Genomic DNA, 26,155 nt, shown 5'->3' on the forward strand with positions numbered 1-26,155 from the left:
GCTGTTGTATAATAAATTACTCCTCTTCTATTACTTTCAGGAAGATGCAAATTTGGTTCAATTTTATTTCAAATATTCTAATATTATATATGAATCAATTCCATAAATTTTCTGTTATAATGTACCAATCACATGGAGATGTATATGAAATGTTCTGTGGATATGTATTCCTATGAATTCATTTTCATTAAATTTAGAATTGAAATTGAATGAACAATCCAACAAAATAATATTTCAGAAAGCAAAATTCAAATTCTTCAAATTCTTTATTCAAAAAAAAAAAAAATAATTATACAATCAAATGCATTCCAAAAATCAAATACAATATTGTTTCCTAATTAATAGAATAGCAGAATAGAAAGAATAGAAAGAAAGTGAAATGGGAGGAGGACGAGGAAAAGGAGAAGAAATATGAGGAAGAGGTGAAGAAGAAATGGAGGAGGAATATGACATGGGAAATTAGGAGTAGGAGAATGAGGATGAGGAGGAAGAGTAGCAAAACATATTCTATATTTCAGATATTATATTATTGTTAAGAATATCTAGATTTAGGAATTACTTACCTTCTGACATTAGCAGCATCGCCCCTCTCAACAGCTAGTAGGAATTTTTTCTCCTCCAAACTGAGCGGAGCCGGCAGACAAGGCATTTCAATGGGACGTCTATGCATTATGCCAGGGCCCTCTATTTGCAGTCCAACCTAAAACCACACGTACAAATTAACAATCATCGAAAATTATAGATTATCAGTCAACCAATCAATATATAATTAGATATAGCTTGGAGGAACAATAGTCCAATCTATAATAATCATGTATGATTGAATTAACAGTTATCATGTGATCATTATTGTATAATCAAGGGAGATAATTCTTGAGTTACTATCTATGCAATCTCGACATACTTTATACGTCTATTCCAACAGGAGAGAAATGAGGCAAGAGTGATAGTCACCAAAGTATCAGGGCTCGGTCACACAGAGAGCGTTCAGTGATATGCGATCTCATAGATGTCTAAATTTGTCTTTTTTCATGAGGCCTACTTTTAATAGAAATGAAAATATAAATCTCAGTACCCTTTTAAATTATTTTGTCACAACATGTTCCGGACATTAACGCCATTTTCAATTAAATGGCTTTAATGTCCGAATCATGTTGTAACAAATTAATTTAAAAGGGTACTGTGATTTATTGACCGAAGCGAAGCTGAGGCCTATGTTTCGACTCGATCGGCTTTTGTCTGTTTGTCTTTATGTTTTGTCTGTTTATATTTTTATTTATATGTCTATATCCATATCTTAGATTGCTCTCCAATATATAGATACCTATTAGATCTCAGATCACTCTCTATGTGACCAGGTCCTAAGTTGAATGAACAGGTGATACAGTTTTGCCAATTTGCGGTTACCGTGACTAGAAGGGGCGTGGAAAAGTTGTCATTAACGACTGTTCTCTATTGAGTAAATCTACGATCAATTTTGAAGTAAATCTATTTTTCTACAACTGCGCGTAAAAAAAGAATTTACATACTCAATTCTCCTCGTAAAACAGCTTATTTCTGAGGAGAATCTACTTTTTCGCTCGCTAACCATCCGCGCATGCGCAGTAAATTTTCTTTACGCTCGCAAATCATTCGCGCATGCGCAGAAGAGTTTCTTCACGCTCGCCAATCAGCTGATGGTAAGCAGCTCGCCAAAAGGTCAGATCTTAACCTAAAAAGTCGGTAATTGTAACTGCGCCGATATAAGGAATTTAACAGGTTTGGGCAGTTGTAGAAAAAATGTTGTATGTAATTCGCGCGTAATGCTTCTTTATCGCTCTTGCAAAATTATCACGCTCCGCTTCGCGTCGCGTGATAACTGTTTTGCGCGAGCGATAAAGTCGCGCATTACGCTCTTAATACATAAATAGCTATTTTCTAATTGATTAATCAATTTATTAATTTCGTAATTTTATAACATTACTAGTTTATATTTTTGATTTATTCTCTAGAATGAAATGTCAACTTACTCCGTTTGAGTCCTTTTTCTCGTCAGACATGGCTGGACTTATACTCTGCGTCGCCAACCAATTATTAGCTATGGTTCACCTTCGTTTCCTGTCTCCTAGGAGTTGCTGCAAATCAAAAGTTAACAGAAAATATATCAATTCATAGCAGAACAAAAAATATGGGATAGTTGGAGAGAATGACAAGGTTTTGTGAAAGAACGACAAAACAAGATGTCATCAACCATAAGATTGGAGATAAATCGAGGAGAAAATACAGTTCACTTATGAACCAGGTTTGAGTTGCTGCCTTGATTTTGATCAATATTTCAATCAGGCTTGTATACTTTGGATAATTTAGAGTTTGGAAAAATATAATGATGGAAAACCCAAATAAATTGTAAAAAAACACCTACAGTAATTGTGCTTTCATTGAAATTTACTTGATTGAATTATAATTTTTAAACTATTATTGTTTTAGGGAATTGTCGAGCCTCATCGTTATGACAGGTTCTAATTATTGATAAAATAAGATTTTCAAAGAGTGAAGAGTAGAAGTAATTTTTCAACTCAATGTTTAATCATGAGAGTTACTAGTTATTTGTTAAAACTCATTCAATGTTAATACATTAAGGCTAGTTACATACACATCGATTTTTGGTCGTACGATATTTTACCGTCCTTATAAATTCTATTAGATTGAACAGATGATTTCAAACATATGATGTTTGCCAAGTTCCGTTTAATCTGATAGAATTCATAGTGACGGCAAAATATCGTACGACCAAAAATCGATGTGTGTGTAACTAGCCTAAGCGTTAATTACTTCATTGTGTATTAGGAAAGGGAAGCGAAATGTATTTGAATCAATGTTTCCTTTCTATTGATCTATTATCTTCCATATAAAATGCTATCTTCAGTTGTCCGTTATTTAGTTTTTATCTTCCATTCAACCACTTGTTGGTCTAGAGTATGAATCAAAATTCGGGGAATGAACAGTTTTGGGCTATGTCTATTGATCCTTCCCAAATCATTTTAACAAATCATGTTTTGTGTATCACTGAATAAATAAATAAAGTGAATCACACTTATATTCTTGGTTTATCTATCAACAGAAAAATACAGCATTGACATCTCTCTAATATAGGCGTTAACAAATAGATTTTCATCGCTGATCTTTTCTCAATAAGTTCTTAGCTATTGAAGTGGACGTATTCTATTGATTAATGAATTATGTATGTATGAGCGAATTAATTAGAGATGTTATTCATTCTTTTTAAAATCGTCCATTTTCTGTTCAGTAGCGTAAGAGATATATTGTGGTATAAAATTTCAACTACAGTATATTGAATTTGACAATTTTGAAGACAATTTCCGGTATTTTTAATTAACCGAACAAAACTCGTTTCTTTATAAGTTCCTGATATACTATGTAGTTTGTTATGAAGCCTTCACCGTACTTGTTTAAAACATAAAGACTTTGACAAAACCATTTATTCCACCAAACAATACGATACTACTCCTGATATTCAACAATTATCAACCTCAAGTATTCAGAGTCCACAATAATTAGCAAAGTCGAGAGATTCTTTTCATAATTGATTTATAGTTACTATTCTTTCACGTTCTAAAGGTTTCTCACGATCTATAACTATTACAGTTTGAATTATTTCCTATACTCTTAATACTTTTTTTCTGTGAATAATACAGATTTCATTCTTTGTAATGTTCAAAATACTCATCTCACCAATTATTGATATTTTTCTAGTCTTTAACATGCTCTCAATTCTCTTTTTACCTATATTTTATACATTTTCCAGTCTTCTTCACTCTCGAAAGGCTTTCTACCTATCATTAATTTATTCAGTTTCTCGTTTGTTTGAACCGCCAAAGTATTTTTTACATACCTTTTCTATGGCTTTCTTTGATTCTTACGCTTCAACGTTTCTTTTCGTCTCTAATTTCTAAGATTTTCACTGGGAATTTTAAGGAGAAAATTGAAAAATTTTACTCACCGTCCGTGTTAAGCTGTCACTCCAGGACTCCAGGCACTAATGTGATACCAAACTCCCCCCAACTTATCCAAAAAAGCTTTGAACTTTTTAAAAAGCATAAACTTTTTTAACCCAACCAATCACAAACTAGAGTTGCACCCGGTCTTCAAAAACGTTCCGTCACAGTTCTTTAAACTTGTCGAACAAGTTTGACAGACAAGTTGACAAACAAGTCGATGGACAAACTTGTGTCACAACTTGTGACCAGTTTTGTTTAAACACTCAGCCCAGCCAGAGGCTCATTGCAAGAATTCTACAACTAGAATGGCTTCCAAAGCCTATTACAGCTTTTTATATGGCAACATTTATTAAATTAGCACTCTCTCCCACCCCTGTGACTTTCACCTCATCCCTTATGCTGTTTCCTTATGTATCTACATAACCTAGTGGCTATTTCCATACATTGGTTTCAAGTAAATGGATTAGGGGTGTTGCAGGGAATGCGTAGTTATATGTGAAAATAGGAAACTAATGTAGAATATTGCCAGCTTACATCAGATTTACATTATACAGAGGAAATCAAATACAGTAGTTCAATTCCAACTCACATAATAAACATTTCTTAATTATTGAAGAGAATATGATTCTTGAGAATACTAAGATAATTGTAGTGAGTTTGAAATCTTGTTTTATTTTTTCAAATTCGTTTTGACGGACTTGATAGATTTGAATCATAGAGATATCAGACTCCCCATATTTTCCCTTTGGTTAATTTTTACTATAGTGAATATACAAAACTGTTTGATAGTAAATGTGGATAAATAATGAACAAGAGTGAGAGGTCATCAAGGCTGATTGGATAAATCTTTTAGGAGAATTTCACCTTTCAATGTATAAAGCTATTTTTGTTTTTGAATTTTTTTATTTAGACAACTATGAAAATTTAGAATTCTCTGTTCATATTGAATTTTAGTGGAAATGGAATAGGTTTGAGAAAATAAGATTCATCCTTACTTCGGAGTTTTTTGATATCTCAATTTTTGAGTAAAATGGTACAATGTATCCTCATAACTCTCCCAATATGTGCTTATTTTGTAATAAATGAATAAATATTATGTTACAATGAAAAGAATAATGTATTCCACTCTCATATTATCATTATTTTAACTGAAGTTTTATAATAATGAAGATCTAGACAGTTCCACGGTCACTTTCCCGGCACCAGAGAATCGACTTCAACTCTAACGATTTGTTAATTCGTTAAATTAGGAAACTGAATATCAGTGAAAAATTGACAAATTTAATCCTTATGCCCCTTCCAAAGGAGGTCACAGGATGAAATAAACTAATCTAAATTCTTACGACAGTACGATAGACAGTCATGATAGACCGTATGATGTATGATAGAAACTTCATTTTTCTAACAACGTATGTTGTATAATGATTACTTCAATTTGTAAACACTGTCATCCTATTATACTAAGCGAGCAATTTCTGTATTTATATATCTGGTTATTTATGTTTAACGGATCTCGAAAACGGCACTAACGATTTTCACGAAATTTGGAACATAGTAGGTTCATGATATAAAGATTTGATTGCTCTAGGTCTCATCCTTGGGAAAACTCGATGAACGACATTAAAAGGATAATTCATCCTTGGCTGAAACAGCTGTGGATAGTAAAAAAGTGAGTATGTGGAAAATCAAAATATCGCATCCCCGAAATTCATAAGATGACGTATAGCCAGCTGTGAAATATAAACACGATCATTTAAGAGAATAAATTGTGTTCTGTTTATAAAAAAAAAATAACGAGCGAAGCTCGGTGCCCCAATATTATATGTAATGCGAGAAAATTTTGAATGAAAAAAGTATTTTTTACAAGTTTTGTTATCTTATGTGGAAATGAACTGAATTGAAATTGAAATAATAACGCCGGATACATAGGAGGAAGATGTATCTACAGGAAAGATTGTTAAATAAATCTTTCCATTGCCCACGTACAAGCAAAAAGCTGTTTTGGGCATATTCCGCAATAAAAATCATGAATATAGCATTAGAAATCTGAAGGTAGTAGAAAGAATTCTCAACCAGAAGAAGTAAAAAGTATTCAACCCAAAAAGATCCAGAAAGGAGAGCTGACAACCAGTACATCTTACTTCGTTCTCACGAATAATTGAGCTTGAGTTGGGAAAATTATGTTGAAAATCGTAAAAAACTCAACACAAACATAAATTCTCCTAGTAACTCCTCAATGACCCTCCTCCACAAAAGAGGAACAAATACTCCCGCATTACTACTGGAAACATAATTTGAGAGCCTACAGGATGGAAGAACCCCCCGCCCTCTATTCACAATATGAGTTTTGCATTGTGACTTTATACTTTTTATCAGATTTCTCTCACCTGATTTACGAATGAAACCCCAATTAAACCAAAGGAACCCTACAGCCTAACGTTAATGAGTAGACTACAACCGAGGAAGGAAGTGACCTGGTGAAATTCATACGGAAGCTCAACATAATTTAAGCGTTTCTAAATTGCAACAGATCCCACAGACATGTTGCATACATTGAGAGATTTTCATTTTCTGACGATCTGAATTTGGAGTGGAAAACCTGGATATCACATGATTTCATCAGAGACGAATAATGCAATGCAATCAGCATTGAAGGCGAATCTTCACTGTCTGTCATGATTTAAAGAAAGCATTAATACTGATACAAATTCCTTGATATGTTGCATAAGAAGTATGTTGCAGGAAGCATGTCCCTTGGTTTCATCAGAGATGAATAATGCAATGCAATCAACTTTTTTCCTCTAAGGATTCTTAGAGATAGAAAGAAACTACACTAAAGTAGGTGTAGAGTAGGTGGCTCCACGGTATTTAGATGAAAACGGTAATGGTCATGGAATGTGTGCGCAGTGGCCAGCCAGCTAGATTGCGTCATCGCCACCAACCGATGTTTTTTCATACCTATTTGCAATTTATGAAACTTATTTGTTAAAAACAGATGATTGGATATAAAATGACGTCAGCTACACCGGAAATTTAGCACAAACATGCGCGTGACACCTACCGTCTTCTTCTATATACCGTGGGTGGCTCTTCACTATAGCAGGTAGGTCATGATTTAAAGAAAGAATTGAAACTTTTACTTATTCCTTAATATATTGCAGAGAGCTGAATATGTAGATACAGTTGACTTAAACATCAACACGCATACAAGCCATGTATTCATGTACACGTATACATAAGTGTTGTGTTACGTTTTTTTTATTCATACAAAATAGCTCAAACAAGTATACTCTGAAACTTTGTATAGAAAATATGAGCAATATCCACGTGATTTACATAGACACGTTTTTCTCAAGAAGAAATAGAAGCCAATTAACAGTTTTGTGTCTATAAATAGCAACAGAATCAATAGATATGGCAGTGGGGATGGAGTTTGTTGTGACTGCTTTGAAGCGAGTGAGGTGATTTGGTTACTTGAAATACGCTTGACACGTCCATCGTGTATCATGTACGGCGTAGGCTACTACTGTAAAAACAGTTTCGAAAAATGATTTTCAACTGAAAATCGAAAGTTCAAGGTTGAGAATAAAATATTATAAAACTGAAAAATATTGTACAATACATTCAGGAATTATAGCCAAAAAATTGACTTATGATTTCAAACAATTTGAGCAAATATTGAGTTGAAAAAGCATGAAATTAGATATTTCGTTCTCAAATTTGCAGATTGTAATGGGCCGGTGGGTTGTAATGCACTATAGTAATTCATTATCATATTTTGGTGGGTCAAAGCATAGTTAATATCAATTAATTAAATTTTAAAATTTTCAAAAATTAAAATTTAATATCAATTTGAAATTAATAAATGAAATAGAAATTGAGGTGAAAAAAGATTTTACAATTTCTGAATTCAAAATTATTTGAAGACTTTTGACATTGTACATTTGTTATACAAGAAGAACTATACTAAGGCCCGGTTGCACAAAAGCCGATTGAATTTTAACTGTGATTAATTCCACAAGAGCCAATCTGAGAAGGTTTTTTTGAAAAGTCTCTGGTTGGTTCTCATGGAATTAATCACGGTTAAAATTTAATCGGCTTCTGTGCAACCGGCACTTATACTTATAACAGAAGAGCTGTTGTTTCTCTGTGATGAACTTATGAGTCTAGCCTCATTGAATAATGAAAGAATGCTTGTCACTATGCCTTTTCAAACTATAACAGTAAATTGAAATAGCCTAATTGATCAATTTAACTGCATTTTTTTCATTGTCTCACACTGAAAATTAAAACCGGGCCAAATCATGCAGCGTTCCGACACTACTCATGTACGATATTACTGTCTGGTGGAGGGGTGGTGGTGGGACAGATTACATGACATGTCTTGCATGCACTATTCCAGTCCGTTGTCACCACTGATTTATGTGATGAAATCGGAAAGCTGCATGGTAAGTGTGGCCCGAGCTTTGTTGTGAAAGATCGATTCTGTTTTACCTCAGGTAAGAAACCATACTCAGACTCCGTTCACGAGAAGCTGGGTGGACAATTCTTTAATTTCAATCTTGATTATGCTGACACCGTCCAGGATTTAATCTCTGGGGCTTGTTCCATTATGATGTTAAGAATTTTGACACTTAATTTGCTAGAATTAGAACGTACTCGAACTCGACTGGCACTAGAGTTAAATATGACAGGCCCTTTTCTATTGAAATTGAAACTCGTCATTCTATGCTTTCTAAGAAATGAATATTGCTTTTATACACTCGTATAATGTGTGCAGGTCTTATTTTCAGCTCACCCGGTTCCACAATAACACGTAGGCTACAGGGGAAATCAAGACAATATAACATCTATTATTTCTCCCATTGTATCATTGTATAACAAGACATACTATAATATTTCGATCTTAAAATTAAAGCAGATATTGTCAAGGCCACCTCCGTCATTCTCTGTGCCGATTCCACTCCGGCCTGATCACGGATGTGATATGATACTGAATGATGCATGCCACACAATAACTGTCATGTGATTTGGTCTGACACCAACCCTCCACCCAACACGAATATCGGACATGAGTAGGATCGGAGCGCTGAATAACAGGTGTGGCCACGGTTTTGAAGTTTGTTTTCTCTCACTTTTTTCATGATGAATGGAATTAGGCTACTACGTTCGAAATATTTCACTTACCTTTTTCAAAAAGGCATGATCATTATGACTTCTATATCCTCTTATTCTCTAGAATGTGATGGAAGGTGGGCAAATGAGTATGAAACACCATTCAACGTTTTGGTAATTTATTATTATAAAAAATACATAATTTTAATCACAACAATTTTCAATTCCTACATTGGAATGACATATAATGTAGCCTATATGATTTGTATTGATCTAGATTGCATTTGAATATTGAGAGTATTATTCAGCTACACTTGATATAATTTAATGTATATGATATAATCTTTATTATATGGAGAAAAAACATTGTCAGAGAATGCCAACAAAAATAAGAAAGATAAGAGTTGGAATTGAAAGCCATTTCAGATATTCCATTGAATATTAATCATCATTCAAAGCAAGAGTTAAGGCCATTCCACACAGCACGTGGCGTGCGTGGCTGGACGCACGCTAGCTACTTTTCAAAACATCGCTTCCCAGCTAATCAAATGAAGCAATTCACATAGCAGCCACGGCCACGCGGCAACGCTTGCTATACTAGCCACGCGTGGCTACCGTTCGCTCTCTGAGCGATCTTTTCAAACGTGTCCGGCCACGTTTTGGTCCGAGCATGCGCAGAACGTATACTAGACGTATACTATCGTATAGAACGTATACTATCATTGTCAGCCTCAAGGTCGCGCATTAAATGATGGAATTCGCCATAGGTCTTCGTTTTTTTATTGATTGGATGTACCCACTGGTCCCGTGCTGTCACCGAATACAATAAAACCAGCTCATTATCATTACTACTGCTGCTGTTGGAGTCATTAAACCAAGGTAAGCCGCAAGAAAATCCAGATTCACACCACGGGACCGTCGGAGTTGACATCTTCCTGCATACTGACGGGAAACGTGGCCGGTATAGCATCGCAACAGTCGTGGCGGTGTGAATTGGTATGTGGCTAGCGTGGCCGGCGTGGCGTGCGTCCAGCTACGCACGCCACGTGCTGTGTGGAATGGCCTTTAGGTTTGTATTCAATCATTTGTTTCTCTCATATTCGATCTTTTGTGATATAATAATTTCGTTTTAAAAGATATACCGGCTGAATTGTATACTTTCTACAGTATTGATTTTTCAATTGAAATATGAGAAGAATTTGATGAACAACAGCAGCCTGTTTCAAAACTTCATCTTCTGGCTCTGTTCTCTCTCACGCCAACAAAAGTTTAGAGAAGCATACACGTTTCACTATTGTCTTTTCACTCTGTCTTTTTTTCTTCAGGGCTACTCTCAAATATAAATAAAACTAGGAATCTGAGTACCCTTAAAATTACTTGAAAATGGCATTCATTATATAGCCGAAACATGTCGTGATTGAACAATTTTGAAAGGGTACTTGGATTTCTAATTTTTATTCACGTTTTACTCTTTCTAATCCAGGTTAATATAGTTGTCTATATCACTCTTTCTGGAATAAAAGAGTGCAAAGGTGAAGTATATAGTTAAGACAAGAGATTGATATAGTCAACAAAAGAGCTTTGTTTCATGAAAAGTGTATTTTCAAAGCAGTCGGGCTGAAATGATTTTGTAAGAGGCAGTTGGGATCACAATGCATTTTCCAATTTTGAACCTACCTGGAATTATTGTCAAATATGGACGGCGTTCTTGGGCCTTTTGTTAAATCAAACAAAATTTGTATTAATTCATAGTTCCAATTTAGAGTATAAGAATAATCATTGTCAACATCTATACTACCTATTCCTACCTCTAAATCCAACCGGACATAACCTGGCCAGTTATTTTAGACTTACCAGTTGCTTTCGTTATTCCAGTCACTGGCGGCCTCTTACCCTCATCATCTTTATCATCCTTCTTATCAACCTCCTTCTTCTTCTCATCCTCCGGTTTACATCCTTCTTCAGTCTTCTTCACTTCTTCTTTCTTCTGCGAAGCAGTAGAAGAAGATGTACCAGGAGTGGATGTACCAGGAGTAGGGGAAGCACCAGGAGCTGGTGACCTTGGAGGAGGTGTTGGAGCTTTTGTTGATGACGTAGTACTAGGTTTTAGCTCTGATTTGACTTCTGTCGATGCTGCAGAAGTCACTTTTGGCTCAGTTACCTCCTTACCAGGTGCTGGTTTCTTGGGATCAGGAGCAGGTACCTCCTTACCAGGCGATGTTTTCTTAGGATCAGGAGTAGTTGCACCTTCCCTAGGATCTTCCTCGATGGGGGTTTTTGGTCGGAACGGTATCTGAGGCCCCGGATCCTTCATGGAAGATGTTGAAGGTTGACTTTTCTGGGAGGTGGAACTTCTTGGACGGGGACGTACTATTGAAGATGTTGTTGCAGCTGATTTTTCGTTGGTTGTTGTCACAGTTGCGGGGTCTCCCTCTAACGTTGTTGGTTGTTGACTGATGGATCCTGTACCATCTCCATCCTCCTTGTTTTCATACTCCTGTTGGATCTTCTTGATCTTAAATTTAGCGTATGCCACCCTGGTGGCAGGTGTGAACTCCTTCAGTTTCGGGTTGTAATCAATGATCCTCTCAGGATCCATGTTCATGGCGTCGTTCTGATGATCTATAATGTGTCTTCTGGCACTTTGCCGGCGTGATTGCCGGTTCCTGGCCTCAGTGGTACTACCGATGGGATCTTTGATCATCTGACTGTGACGTACCATAGCATTCCAGTCCTTGCCTTTCTTGCCTGATCCTCCAGGAGCTTTCTTGCCGATGGCCTTGGCGATTTTGCCGAAGATGTCCTTGGGTCCCTTGTCCGATTTGATGGCTTCGTTGACTATGCCCTCGACTATGCCGATGTGGAAATCGTTCATGAGTCGGCGTTCCATAACTCTGCCCTTCTTGCCACACACTGTAGGGAAATATGAGAGAGTATTAGCTCCAGAATGCGAAAAATATCAGGTCAAATTCATTTCACAACAACATTCATCATTCAATTCAACAGAATGGATAAAATAATATTATCATGTTCAATTTGATCGACTTTCTTGATTTTTAAGACTACGAATATTATAAGAATAATTCTATTCCATATTTGGTGCAATCATGGATCAAATTATCATGTAATTGATTCAATATTATGTGTTCAAATTCTAATTCAATCAATTTTAAATTCATGAACATTGAATTCATATCAATCAGATTATGGTACAATTTAATTATGTTTCTGTGGTTACGATTCAATCAACATAGTATTTTAGATTAAATATAGTTGCCTTTCGATTATAGAATCGATATCAGAATGAACAAGATTAGTACCTAGTCAAATGTTTATAGAACCGAGTATACCGAAAACTTCATGACTCATACCATGACTTATACCTAATGAATCACTATATTATGGTATCACTAACCAAGAGATTAACAATGTTATTTTTAGGCTGGATGGTCGAAAAGGCTAGTCATATAGACTATGTACTAGAACCATGTAAAGACAAACAGCTGGCATAACAAAAGATCCTCTTCATGAACTTTTTCCTAGCCTCCTCCATTGTTGAATGATATAAAGTATTCGACAGGGTAAAAAGATAGAAGGTATAGAATGAAGAGAGATTTGGAATTGATCAGAGGAATAGAATAGAATGACTGCCTTCATTTTATACCTAGGAGGGCGAAGTTAGGGTGCAGTCGGCCCTCTCTTACCCTCTCTTACTTACCCCTCAGTTAATTAAGAGTAGTAGAGAGAGTACTGGTCTCAAGCTTGTTTGAGAAAAACCACTAAAAAAATATCTCATGCTAAACAACATTATTTTCATTGAAAGCATATTTAGAGGAAATGTTCCTATAAATAATTATAACATTATTCCATTTATTATTAAGATACTCACGATCAGCCTTGCTGCCTTGTGGGCATTTCATTCCATTCGTCCTGAGTATGTCAATCAACTCATAGCGGAGTGTGGAAATGTCCTGTCGTATTTCTATGACGTCATCTTCGGTTATGCCAAAATTGAATCTCTTTCGTTGTTCGGAAACCACATAACGCTTGATCAGCATCCTCATGATAGTTGTATGACGTTCCTGGGCTTTGGCTTGTGACTTTTTCTAAGAAAAAATAGAGAGAACTCAGCACTTATTCACTTTCCATACACGCCATATCATACAAGGTTTTCAAATGAAACAACTAAAAATCGTCAAAAGTCTCTGATTTCACTAAAATATATCAATAACGATATAAATGAGAAGTTGTGACAATTTTTCCCAGTCTCTAATGTTATTATCTACCACATCACTATTTTGAGTGGTTTTTTTATTAAGAATAACAGTGATTAGAAGATTGGATATGTTTCAATATCACTTAAATATACAGTTATTCTGGGTTGGAAGTTCGTATTCTATTCCAAAACAATATTCGCATTCTATTTATATGACGCCATCGATCTCACAAGTTTGGGTAATGGATGAAAAAGAAGCATTAAGGTATTTGAGTAATTATCATCTCATTCTAGTAATAAGTTCAAATTGAAGTTGATTCAACTACTTTAGTTAATTGAATTGGTTAATCCAACTACTTTAGCATGTTTGTATCCCCCTCTACACTCGCTCAACAGCAGAAACAAACTTGGAAAATAAGTTGAAGGACTTGTCGATAAAGTGGATTTCCGATAAAGAAATTGAAATAAATTTTTCGAAAAATAGAAACGGCAAAAATGGATCTTCAGTAATACCAAAGGACAAGATGGTTTGGATCTGTGGTATTACCGTATCTGATTCACGGCGCAACTAGGCAACCCGCTTAACACCTGTTGAACAAGAATAGTGTGTGGTAACTACTATTTACCCAATATAAGTTGATGAAGTGTGTGGGGGAAGAGTGATGAACGGTGTGAAATGAAAGAGAAAGAAAGAGAGAACGAACAATGAGAGTCATGACGAGGTAACGTTTGATGCAAAACAACTAGTTATTTGACAAGGTCTAGTTGAGAGTAACGGTTTTATTAGCGGTAACATTAGTTTAATGCGGATTGCATGAGCAGCCTCTGCTCCTCATGAGCAGCATGAGCATCTCCATTAATGAATTAAATTCTATCCAAGCTAGAAATTAAATTATCATAGCCATAACATGAATGTTTGCGTAATTAAAACCAAGTTCTCGACTTAAAATTCCATCAAAAAATTGAAGAATACAAATTTAAAATAGAAGTAGAAAGGTATTCTAAATATTTTGTTGTGATTGATGCATGTAACGAGATTAATCGATTGACTTTTGTTGAAAAGGTGCTGCTTGAAATAAGCTAAAAGATGTAAAAGTACTTTTCGATGGTTCGGAGCTCACCAAAAACTGTATGTTCACCATTTCTTATCTCTATTACCCATCAATTACCTATCAATCACAAATATAGGTCTCTGGGAATCATACTCGACATAAATACATAATTTGAACTCTCATTGATTGAAATGAGTTGGTGCATATGACTTACAAGCCTTGAAACACTTCGGGCCGATTGTACATTGACAGTGTAAACGATATATTATTTTATTGAAACTGGATTCAATGTCAAGTTTCGTTTGCTATAATGCGACTCATTACGGGATCAAACCACCAACTTATTCAATTCAGTTTAGGCTTTTACTATGCTAACAGTACTGAAAGTCATTCAATAATCTCACATTACCATCTTCCCATTTCTAAATCACGATAATTAATAAAGAATATTATCTTCCCAGTTCGAATAAAGTCTTCTAGACTACAAGAAGTGATTTGAAGCTCATAAATCATTCTTCTCAGTACATCCTGGATTCAACACTAGAGTCTTCTCAGACAGGAGTCAAATCACCCAAGTGTCATACAATAGTTCACTTGCAATACCAACTGAGCAACACGAAAATTTGCATTCGGAAATCCTTGATGAGGTTGGCACCGCTGATTGCATTCACAATGCATGCCATTCACGCCGACACAGTTCATTGCCAGAGAATACACTCTGAGGGTCAGCCCCAACCCTAACCCTAACCCTAACCCTTTACCCCTTCCGGGGCAAGGATACAGGGCACATACAATATTCCCTACACCAGCTTTCCCCATAGAGTCTACTACCCTGTAGAGATCTCCCTATTTAGATGCCCTCTATATGTATAAAGCTGAACTCTCTCTGTTATATAGGGGTTGTATATATATTTAGAGGCTACTATAGAAATGCTCCGATTTGTATAGCAGTCCTAATTCTATGTCAGTTGATCCCCAGTTGCCTAGCAACGCTTGTAAACAGCTTTTGGTGACAAACTGTCGTTCATACAAATGTTTGTCGTGATCTTTTTAGGGTACGTTCACATTGCAACATGAACCTGGGACAAACAGCTCAACAAGTGGTTTAATTAGAGTATATGGTGCTGTGTTCTTTTAGGGCGGTTTCCGAGATCGGGATTTAGGTAAAAAACAGCTGGAGTCAGAAAATTGGCTTTCCAAAACGGGGCGTAGTCGCAGTAAATAGTTGCAGCAGAATAAATCTTTATTTTCTCATTTCTAGAATTGAAAACGTTTTTCCTTGACGAAATAAAATATTCCTAAATAGTTCAAAATAGCTGAAACTTTACACTATTTTCTCTTTATTTTATTTTGTGTTCAATTTTCTAGTTTTTCGAAATTTAATTTAAACGTGACTTTGACTATGACTACGCCCCGTTTTGGAAAGCCAATTTTCTGACTCAAGCTGTTTAAAGTCTAGAACTCAGCTAAATCCCGAGCTCGAAAACCGGCACTTAAATTCCTTTTTCTACAACTGCGCGTAAAGAAAGAATTCACATACTCAATTCTCCTCGTAAAACAGCTTATTTCTGAGGAGAATCTACTTTTTCGCTCGCTAACCATCCGCGCATGTGCAGTAGATTTCCTTTACGCTCGCTAATAATTTGCGCATGCGCAGAAAAGTTTCTTTACGCTCGCTAATAATTTGCGCATGCGCAGAAAAGTTTCTTTACGCTCGCTAATCAGCTGATGATAAGCAGCTTGCCAAAAGACAAACCACTCTCGGTCAGATCTTAACCTAAAAATTCGTTAATTGTTCTGATTCTGCGGCTATGATGGATATCAGTGTAGACGAATTATTAACTCCGCCAGATATAAGTGATTTAACAGGTTTGTGCAGTTGTGGAGAAAATTTTGTATGTAATTCGCGCGTAATGCTTCTTTATCGCTCTTGTAAAATTATCACGCTCCGCTTCGCGTCGTGTGATAAGTGTTTTGCGCGAGTGATAAAGTCGCGCATTACGCTCTTAATACATAAATAGCTATTTTTTTCTGAAATTGTGTTCTTTTATGATGAGTTCCAGTGGTTGATCATAGATTGTATTGGAACAAGCTCAAAAATATAATTAGATTATGAGTTAATATTTTTCCCTTTTTGTGTAGTTGAGAAGTTGATATTGTGGTACTTATTCATATTGAATGAAAAAGACCAAGGAATTGTTAAAAAAACACATTTATTGATACTTAGAAAGACCGGTTTCGGTTATTACACCATTGTCAATCTCTGATAAACAATGGTGTAATAACCGAAACCAGTCTTTCTAAGTATCAATAAATCTGTGGTTTTTTAACAATTTCTTGGTCTTTTTCTTTCAAGTTAATATTTATTTGAATAATTTTGAGATTAAATGATTAACTGACCATCATGGATCCAGTCTTGCGATTACTGCTACCGCAGCCCATCATTCTGGTGATATTCTTCATGGTTGGCATGAGGTTGAAGGGAGGGGGAAGTGTGTCACCCTCTTCAAAGTAGGACATCCACAGTCGAGTTCTGGCAAACTTCCATTCTGTATCTGATCTTTCCTGAAGAATATTACGAAAAATGAAATGTTCAGAAAGTTAATGAAAAGATCTAGTTTTAAGAAGAGTGAGAAGATGAAGTTTCTCGTGAATGAGAAAGAATTAAGTTACATTGATGAATAGGATAAGTGGAGGCTGATGAGTGGAAAAGGAGTAGGAGGATGATGAGGTGTATGTGGTGAAGAAGGTGGATGAGGAAGTGTTTAAGATGAAGGAGAAGAAAGAAGAAGAAGTGGTGGAGGGAGAGGAGGAGTAGGAGAGGGATGTGACGTGAGAAGGAGGAGAAAATATGAAACAAGGGAAAGAAGCAGAACTAGCAAGAAGAGAAGGAGAAGCAAAAGGGAGAGAGAAGGAAGATAACGTGCTGGAGATGACGTAAACTTTCATTCGTGTTTGGTTTTACCTGTAGAATGGGAGGTAGGATGACTGTTACATTACTGTTTCTGAGAAGAGTACGAGAAGATGAGGTTAAGGTAGAGAAAGAAGTTAAATAAAGGAAGAGGGTAGTTGAGGTGTGAATGAGGAGGAGGAGGAGGAGATAAAGAAAAGCGGGAGAAGAAGAAAAAGGATAGGAAGAAGAAGGACATAAAGGAAACGGGGAAAAGGACGAAGAGGAGAAGTGTGAGCTGGAGGAAGGAGTAGGAGAGGAGGTGGAGAAGAAGAAGCAGAACTATGAGAAAAAGACGTAGGGGTATCAGAATGAGCAGGAGATGGAGGAGAAGCAGGAGAAGGGGAATGAGAAGGAAGAGGAAGAGATGAAGGAGGAAAATGTAAAGAAAAAGGAAGATGGAATGCAGTGCAGGAGGAGGTTTAACCTTCCATTCTGTGTCTCATCATTCCTGTAGTGAGATGTTAAAAGGTTAAAAAGTGTTAGAAATGAGAGTAAAAGATGGAAAGTGGATAGGAAAAGGAAAACGGAGAGGAGAGGGAAGAGAGAATTTTTATATTATATTCAAAACATATTGAACCAATAAATAATCATATTCATATGACTGACTTCTATTAGTGAGGAGTCCCTGAAGAAGTTCCACCTCTGAACCAATTTTGAGAACTTACCGAGATAATCTGATAAGAACTGCTCATCATGGCAATGAGCATGTTGAGCAAGACAATGATGTTGATGACAGAGTACGATCCAAACATAAGCAGCGCCCAGAACCGAGTGAATTCCTTGATTCCAGTCATTTCAAACGTCACAAGATCCACTAATCCAAAACTGGCCAAAACAGCGATTGAGATGCTTCGAATAGACTGGAAAAGTGAGGAAAATATGGAATAATTATTGATTTCTGGCATTATAATTCAAATTGGTGTAATATTTTTTACAATTATATCATAGATTATCAATGTCAAGTGTTGTCATGTGAAATGTCACAGTTTAAAATGTAAAACAATCAGATCAAATCAATAACTTCATTCAACACAAACAAAATGTTGAATGAAAAAGTCTAAGAAATTGTCAAAAAACCACTGATTTATTGATAATTAGAAAGACCGGTTTCGGTTATTACACTATTGTCAATCTCTGATAAACAGTTTATCAGAGATTGACAATGGTGTAATAACTGAAACCAGTCTTTCTAATTATCAATAAATCAGTGTTTTTTTTGACAATTTCTTATTACTTTTCATTCAATATGAATAATTACCACAATATCAACTTCTCAACTACACAAAAAGACAAACAAATTAAAATCAATAAAAAATTTCCAATAAAAGTACAAAAAACAGGCTTCTTGGTGGGGTGTGCTGGAATGAAAGAAAGGAAGATGAATAAATATTTGGCCGACTATGGTTTCTCATGTAAAAGGCTGATGAAGGGTATAAAAGTAAGGAACGAAAGGTGTATAGAGAAGTAGAATAGGAGAGAATGAGAGAGGTTGGATAAGAGTTATTCATTTATTCATTACGCCTAATTTACATTAGATGGCAGGTTTAATAAATATTTGAGGAATTTGACAAACTATGAGAAATAAATTGATGAGAGTAAAGATTCAGGGGAAAAGAGGATTGACAGGAGAAGATTGAGGAAGTGAGAGGGAGTGAGAGAGAGAAAGGGTAAAAATGAAGAAGAAAAGTGAAGTTTGTAAGCTAGTCCACTTCTAACAAATATAGGCTAAGGAATTTATTTAGCATGTAATACTTTGAGCTGGAATCTCAGGCCTCATACATCATTATGGAAGGGAAAGTTACTGTAGGTACAGTACTTTATAATTATCTAGTTCAGTTTTTTTTTACTAATCTTAGAGTCTGTGTGGAAGAGGTCTGGAATGAATTTTATTATTTCAGTGCCTCGTAACAGTAAAAACAGTATCCAAAACAGTATTTACATTTCTCATTTGAGGCTTTAATCCCTCTCAAAAATAATCATGAATCGAAATAAACCGAGTAAAATTTCAAATACGTGCTCTCATGTTGTACAAAGACAAGGGAAGCTAATGTAAAAGTTTCGTGATACAGAGATTCAGGCTAAGACAGTATTAGTGATGCATTGAAGTAATCCCACGTCAAGATCAATCAAAGAACTTGCCGAGATTTTCTCGTATCGAATCTTGTGAGATGGTTTTATTGATTCAACAAACTCGTCCAAAACAAAACAGTTTCTTGCATACGTGCTTGAAAACATTCATACGACCATTGATGAGTTTAGGTTTAAAAGCGGGCCTAGGCCTACTGCAAGTTATGAGAATGTTAGTATATTGTAAGATGAGGAAAAGCATGGATTTGTCAAGAATTCTCACAAATTATTCTCACTAATGATTCAAAATAATATTCGTTTACTAATTTGTTTTTTGATCATTTTGCAAAATAGAAGTAGCTGCGTTTACACCAAAGTTATTAAGAAAATGTTAATAACTCGATCCTCTTAGATTCTATCAGATTGAAAGGAACTTGACAAACACATATATTCATCATGTGTGACAGATAAGTTATGTTTAATCTAATAGAATCTATAAGGATTAAGTTATTAACATTTAGTTAATAGCTTTGGTGTAAACGCAGCTTTAGTCTATTACTTATAATATCAGTTGTATTGGGACTATTAACAGGAAGAACAGTTGATTTCAAGCTTTTATTAGTCTAGATTGAAATTAAGTAGATGTATTCGGCAAATAAATCGACAAACTAAGATGATTTTCAGGAAATGGCTGCTCCCGGTTTAGAAAAAGGCGGTCCTTATGCTGTTCCGTAGGAGCTCTGTGATTGGGCGAGACTCGCCACTCCCTTTTTCAACGCTTGACAGAGCTGGCCAATGGGAGTCGAGCAAACACGCTAGTGCCCGCCTACTCTTTAATTATTCTCTCCAATGGATAGCGTTAGCAGTATTATTCAATATCTCATTAATGGAAAAAGAACATTGTAATAAATGAATGGTTATAATAAATATGAAGCCTTGGTTAGAATTCCGTTTAATTGATTCTACTGCAGTTTTGCTGGTATCATACTTACTGTACCACCTACAATTAATTATTGATCCGATTTGAATGCTCGTGATATTTCAACTGTGTGTTATCATCATTCATCTATAATTTTAGAACATCATGTCCTACATGGAGAAATAATGCTCTCGTAACTTATTATCCTTCATTTGTCCACACTTTATTAGTGTACTATGAATTTTCTTTATTCTCTATTATCTACTTAATTAGTAATTTGTCATAATTTTGATCATACTTGGTAAATCTTCTCCATACAGTACAAGCCCTGTCCTGATTATCAAAATCCGGTAATCCCGAGGGTAGATGGTAGCATTTATGTCTTTCCAAGTCCGAGTAATACCATAGTAGCTGATTCAAACCTGAAAAAAGGAATATATCAGTTAGAGAAACTATCGACATCGGAAAAATACAACATGTAAGATAAGAAAATTATTCATTCATTACAATATGACATGAAACCAGTCATATATTAAATAAAATGAAAAGGGTACTAGTAATATTGTATGTAATGGAAAATTCAAATAGGTAGTTTGAAAAATTGATAAAGGAGTCACATTTTATTTTCTTAGTAAAACACTTCACTTGAATGGGCTACTTATGAACAATATGAAAACTTGTAGTACCCTTTATTATTTTAAATATTACTAGTTTTGACCGTAATTTACAAGTTGAAATGTGGGAAATAATGAATAATTCATTTTACTACAAGTACTACAAGGTACTACATGTTTTCATATGTTTCTTATTAATTTATTTTCTCAGATATAAGATTTGATTGTAGAAATAATCAGGAAATCTATATAATCACTTACCACATCCAAAAGCAAACAGAACCAAAGTGTAGATGATGAGAAACTTTATAATGTCGATAATCATTCTTCCAAGTGAAATCTGTAGAGGTCCAAGATGAGGATTCACACTGAATATGTGCACCAATTTCATGAAACTGAAAAATAACATTCCCAGCATGAATAATTACTTAGAATAATATTCAAGTTCGCATATTCACGTAGTAATCATTTTGAAAGTACGTTTCAAATAGAAGTTCACAAGTCTTGATAAAGAAGAGGAAGCTCTATACACAATCATATACATATAGTCCAGGCAATGAATGCTCAAAGAAGGGTATAGAGGGAAATAAATGTTGGGAAGACAATTTTTGACCCCACAGTTCTGTTAAGGGTTGTAAGGAGGTGAACATATCAAAAGTCCCTACCCCTAACCCCTATGCTTAGGGGGTTTGGGTGGTTTAAAGGTAACATGTTTTGGTTTCTCATAAAACTCAAAAACTATGCATCTTAAGGACTTGACTGTCATATAACAAATTAAAGCTTACATAATTTCACAACTTTTTTCATATTTCCTCTAGTTTTCCTTGACTGGACTAATACAATTATATACGAGTACATCAACATCAAGATAATAACATCAACATCATATACAACTTTATTCGAGTCTTTTCAACTGAATTTAGTTTTCATCAATTCTATTTGGTTCCATCACAGAGTAGAGAAGCACTACTATAATGGTATATTTATTCCGTGGTTCCATGCAAGATGCAACTCGGATGTCCGGTTGCAAAGAAGTCTGTTAAATTTCAATTATGAGTGAATGCCACAATGTCAATCGAAGACTTCTCTGATTGGTTCTCGTGGCAGTTAATCACGGTTAACATTCAACAGGCCTTTGTGCAACCCAATCTATGGTTCGCATGATATTTGACCGTCATCATTTGAACACTGTTAAATTTAATAGACGTCAGTGTAACCAGGAGTAAAAATGTCTGTTATGGAATTTTTTTTTATATTACGTTAGTTTCACTGCATAGATTAGCAACTAACTAGGCTATACAAACATTACGAAGCCCCATCTATTATCTATGTATATTTGACAACCAGTTGTGCTATATTCCCCTGTTGACACAGTATTATCATGGTGGCAGGCCTGTTTAGTGGATAGTTGAAATGCACGGAGTCAAGTTGGCATCTGAACCTGCATTCTAAACGCATCCATTGATCCCTCACTCTCGCTCTCTCTCTGTCTCTCTCCCACTATCTCACTCTTTTGCTCATATACTCTCTCTTATCCTCTCTCTCTCTTTCACTCTCTCTATCTCTCGCAATATCTTTCTCACACACTCGTGCAACAGATTTGTTCTGAAGCTTATAAAGCTAGGCCTAGCCTACAATTTTGCCTAAATCTAGTTGATCCTGGATTTTAGCCTAGAATAATATTCGGTAAAACAACGTGTAGTGAATAGAGAGGTTGATAGAGAAATGTTGTTACCTTGCATCCATGAATCAATTTACATTTGTTTATTCGGAAACATAATATGTTACATCAATTCATCAGGAAAATGGAATCGGATGAGAATTTATTGATATACATACAGTACAACTTCAATTACTTTTTGTGTAGTTGAGAAGTTGATATTGTGATAATCATTTATATCAAATAAAAAGACTAAGAAATTGTCAAAAACCAAAGTTTTTATTGTGAGTTAAATAGGCCAACACTAATGGCGTTACATGATGGTTGTTACACCGAAACCGGTCCTTCTAACTTGCAATTAAATCTGTGGTTTTTGACAGTTTCTTAGTCTTTTTATTTAATTTATTATGAACTTCAATTATGCAAATAAATTAAACTGGACTCGATTCCGTTAATTAAATTCTCGGATAATTGGAGTTGAAAAAAAAAACTGAAACTTACTGAAAAATCACCCTTATACCCTTGTTTTATTCGAATACGTTAACTGGTTAGATACTTTACTGTAAAATTTGAATTCGGCTAATGTTAATGCTTTTCGATAATAATATCTTAAATTGGCGGAGATTTCGCCTATTCTGTTCTAAAAATGATTCGGATAACCGGTGTTTAGATAAATGATGATCTACTGTATTCATTCATCCATTTCAAAGTATTGTGGGTGTTCAATAATAGAATTTTCAGACGAATTTATTTTCTATTAGATATTTGCGACCTTGGAATTTGATGTTGAATATGACGTAAAATCAAGTATTACTTTGTAAATAATGAATTTCTTGACAGTTTTCTTCGTAATTTGGAAGTGGTTATAGGATTTCACCTGAATATCATGCCAGCTGCGAAAGCTCCCTCAGATAACAACATCGGATCGAATTGGTCCCATTCCTCTCTCGGATACCACGGATCTATCCCATTCGAATGTTCTCTCTGGAAATTGACAAAAGTACTACAATTCGAATGAAATTTCTTCATTCCCCTGATCAAAGATACACATTAGTATATTAATCATTATATTTAGATTTGAAAATGACATAAATTTCAATACCAGTCTTGTTTGATTTCAAAACAGGGTACTAGTTATTTTCTATAAGTTAATTGAAGGTACAAGGAACCATATTAAATACCATTATTTATCAATAGGTTAAAAACAGTTTAAATGATTCTTGATAATCGAATACTACTCATAATCAGTGTAGATTATGCAATGAATCAATGTTCTATTGAATCAATTACACCACTTACAAGCAGAAGAACATTGATCAATGATTAATACATTCCATTCAGATGAATCTCAGTTGAATGATTCATAGAAGACACAATTTATGCATTCAATCTCAATGATGATTTTATCAGATTTTTGTTTTTCGAAGTGTTTATGGATCTATTTCTGAAAATCTGAACGAAATCTTGAGATAACAACGTTAAGAGGAGCTGGTATTCTTGGAATTAATAAAGTATTTGAAATATCTCCAACCACTCTCTTACCAGAAAATACGAAAGATTCGTATGTAAGATTTCAGTGTAATTTCACAGTTCTTGAACTATCCATTATTTTCTGACAGATGGTTTCTTCTGTAGATATAGGAACTGTTCATGTAGTAAGTAGTGTTTATCTATTTAGAACTGAAAACTGATTCAGACGATAATGGGTCAATGATGTAGTGAATGAATGGATAAAACTATATTCGAATACTGGATAGAGGATACTGGAAGAGTGTAGAGTCATGAAGTATGAAACTAAGGGGGAGATAATAGTTCACTGAATACCATAGAAAAAACAGCTACAAACAAAATAGATTAGAACAAATAATTAGATAGTATTGGGGAAAGGAACAAACAGCAAAACCAAACAAAATAGTACAGAGCAAACACACAATTGAAAGAGAATAAAACAAATAAGTTGATACAGTAGCAATGAGTAGAAAACAAAGCGCAGGAATCTCGTTGAAGTCGGTCCCATTGGGGGGACTTAACCTTTCTGGGCTCAGCACTTAGAAAATGGACGGCACTAAGCTTTGAAGTGGACGTATCTGCTTTGTGCTGTTATTTGGACAGGCTATTTGGAGGTAGAGAACAAAGTGGAGAATTGTTGAGGAAGGTGATTGTGATGGGGAAGAGAAGAGAAGGAGGAAAAGGAGAAAGAGGAGCAGAGAAGGAGGAGAAGGAGGAGGAGAGAAGGAGGAGAAGGAGGAGAATGAGGAGAATGGAAAGAATGAGGAGAATGAGGAGAATGAAGAGAATGAGGAGAATGAGGAGAATGAGGAGAAGGAGGAAGAAACTAAGAGAAAAAATAAGAGGAGGAGAAGAATTGTGACGGGGAAATCGATGGAATTTGTGGAGAAAGTAGCAAAGTATGATTTTAAGAAGATATGAGGGAGCTATTTGGAAAATACATAGAAGAAAAAAGGATAAAGAGAAGGACGATGAGGATAAGAATACAGAAATGAGTGAATGAGGGAGGAGCAAAGTATAATATGAAGTGAATACAAAAAAATACTTTAAGAATGACAGAGAAAGATAATATGAAAGTGAAGATCTAAGACAAGTATAAGAATAACTGAGAATGAAGAGCAGAAAAGAAAGAAAAAATCTTGAAGAACAAGAATAGAAGATTAGAAGGAGTAGGAGGAGTTTATAAAGAGAAGTATTTGTGTGAAAAAGAGGACAATTACAGTAGAAGAAGTGCGAATGATTTAGAGATGCAGTAGCAGCAAGTAACAAAAAGAAGGGGAAGAGAATAGGACAACAAGTGGAAGGGGAAATATATGAGAAAATAATGTAGAAGGAGAATATTGCAGTAGAATAAGTGGGATTAATTAAGAGATGCAGGAGCAACAAGTGACAAGAAGAAGGGGAAGAGGATGGGACAGAAGTGGAACAGAAAATATATGAGAAGATAATGTAGAAAGAGATGAGAGAAGAGAATGAATAAATTGGTGCAGGTGTAGCTAGAGTGATAGCGGATTAAAAAAAAAGACTGGAAGATGCAAAGGTGAAGAAGGAGAAAACAATGTTTGTGAATACAGTAACACAAATGGAGGTAGGAAATAAATCGATGATAAAAGGGGATGAACAGAATCAAGAGGAAGCCGAGATAAAAATAGGGAGAGAAGGAGACAACTTGAAGGATGAAAGTGAAGTGAAAGGTGAAAGTGAGAGGATACTGAGAATAAATCAGATCAATGAACCAATGACAAGAACGAGAAATCAAAACAAGGGTAAGACGTAGGTACAAGTTGGAGACAAGCCAAAGGCACCAAGAATTAGAAGGCCAGGGAAGAAAGAGGTAAGTATGATTGAAGTGAGAAATTAGGAAAGGAAACAACAATAGTTGAGAATTGTTTGAGTGACCGAAGAGATGTCTCAGCTTGTCAATGGAGTTCAAAGTGAAAGCTAATATTTTCGTTTGTCTCTCTGAGATGTCTTATCCTTATCCTCTCTCAGTCTCTCTTGCTTTCCCTCTCTCCTCATCTCTCTTCCTCTCTCTCCATCTCTCTCTTGATC

General features: G+C 35.3%; 2 protein-coding genes across 2 annotated transcripts in view; both read right to left on the bottom strand.

The window, feature by feature from the left end:
- LOC111051569 (transient-receptor-potential-like protein) overlaps nucleotides 1–4,319 on the bottom strand; it is a 38,830-nt gene extending 34,511 nt beyond the window's left edge. Inside the window, 3 exon segments of the mRNA XM_039438859.1 lie at nucleotides 564–700; nucleotides 2,010–2,114; nucleotides 4,001–4,319. Of these exon segments, the coding sequence (XP_039294793.1) occupies nucleotides 564–700; nucleotides 2,010–2,039 (167 nt within the window). The 5' untranslated portion in view covers nucleotides 2,040–2,114; nucleotides 4,001–4,319.
- Nucleotides 4,320–10,346: 6,027 nt separating this feature from the next.
- Nucleotides 10,347–26,155, bottom strand: part of LOC111051570 (transient receptor potential protein) — a 47,935-nt gene continuing 32,126 nt past the window's right edge. Inside the window, 8 exon segments of the mRNA XM_039438860.1 lie at nucleotides 10,347–12,026; nucleotides 13,003–13,219; nucleotides 16,782–16,946; nucleotides 18,000–18,163; nucleotides 18,166–18,194; nucleotides 20,619–20,742; nucleotides 21,196–21,329; nucleotides 23,472–23,578. Of these exon segments, the coding sequence (XP_039294794.1) occupies nucleotides 10,924–12,026; nucleotides 13,003–13,219; nucleotides 16,782–16,946; nucleotides 18,000–18,163; nucleotides 18,166–18,194; nucleotides 20,619–20,742; nucleotides 21,196–21,329; nucleotides 23,472–23,578 (2,043 nt within the window). The 3' untranslated portion in view covers nucleotides 10,347–10,923.

The sequence above is a fragment of the Nilaparvata lugens genome, chromosome 12 (assembly GCF_014356525.2).
Source record: "Nilaparvata lugens isolate BPH chromosome 12, ASM1435652v1, whole genome shotgun sequence".
NCBI classification, from domain to species: domain Eukaryota; kingdom Metazoa; phylum Arthropoda; class Insecta; order Hemiptera; family Delphacidae; genus Nilaparvata; species Nilaparvata lugens.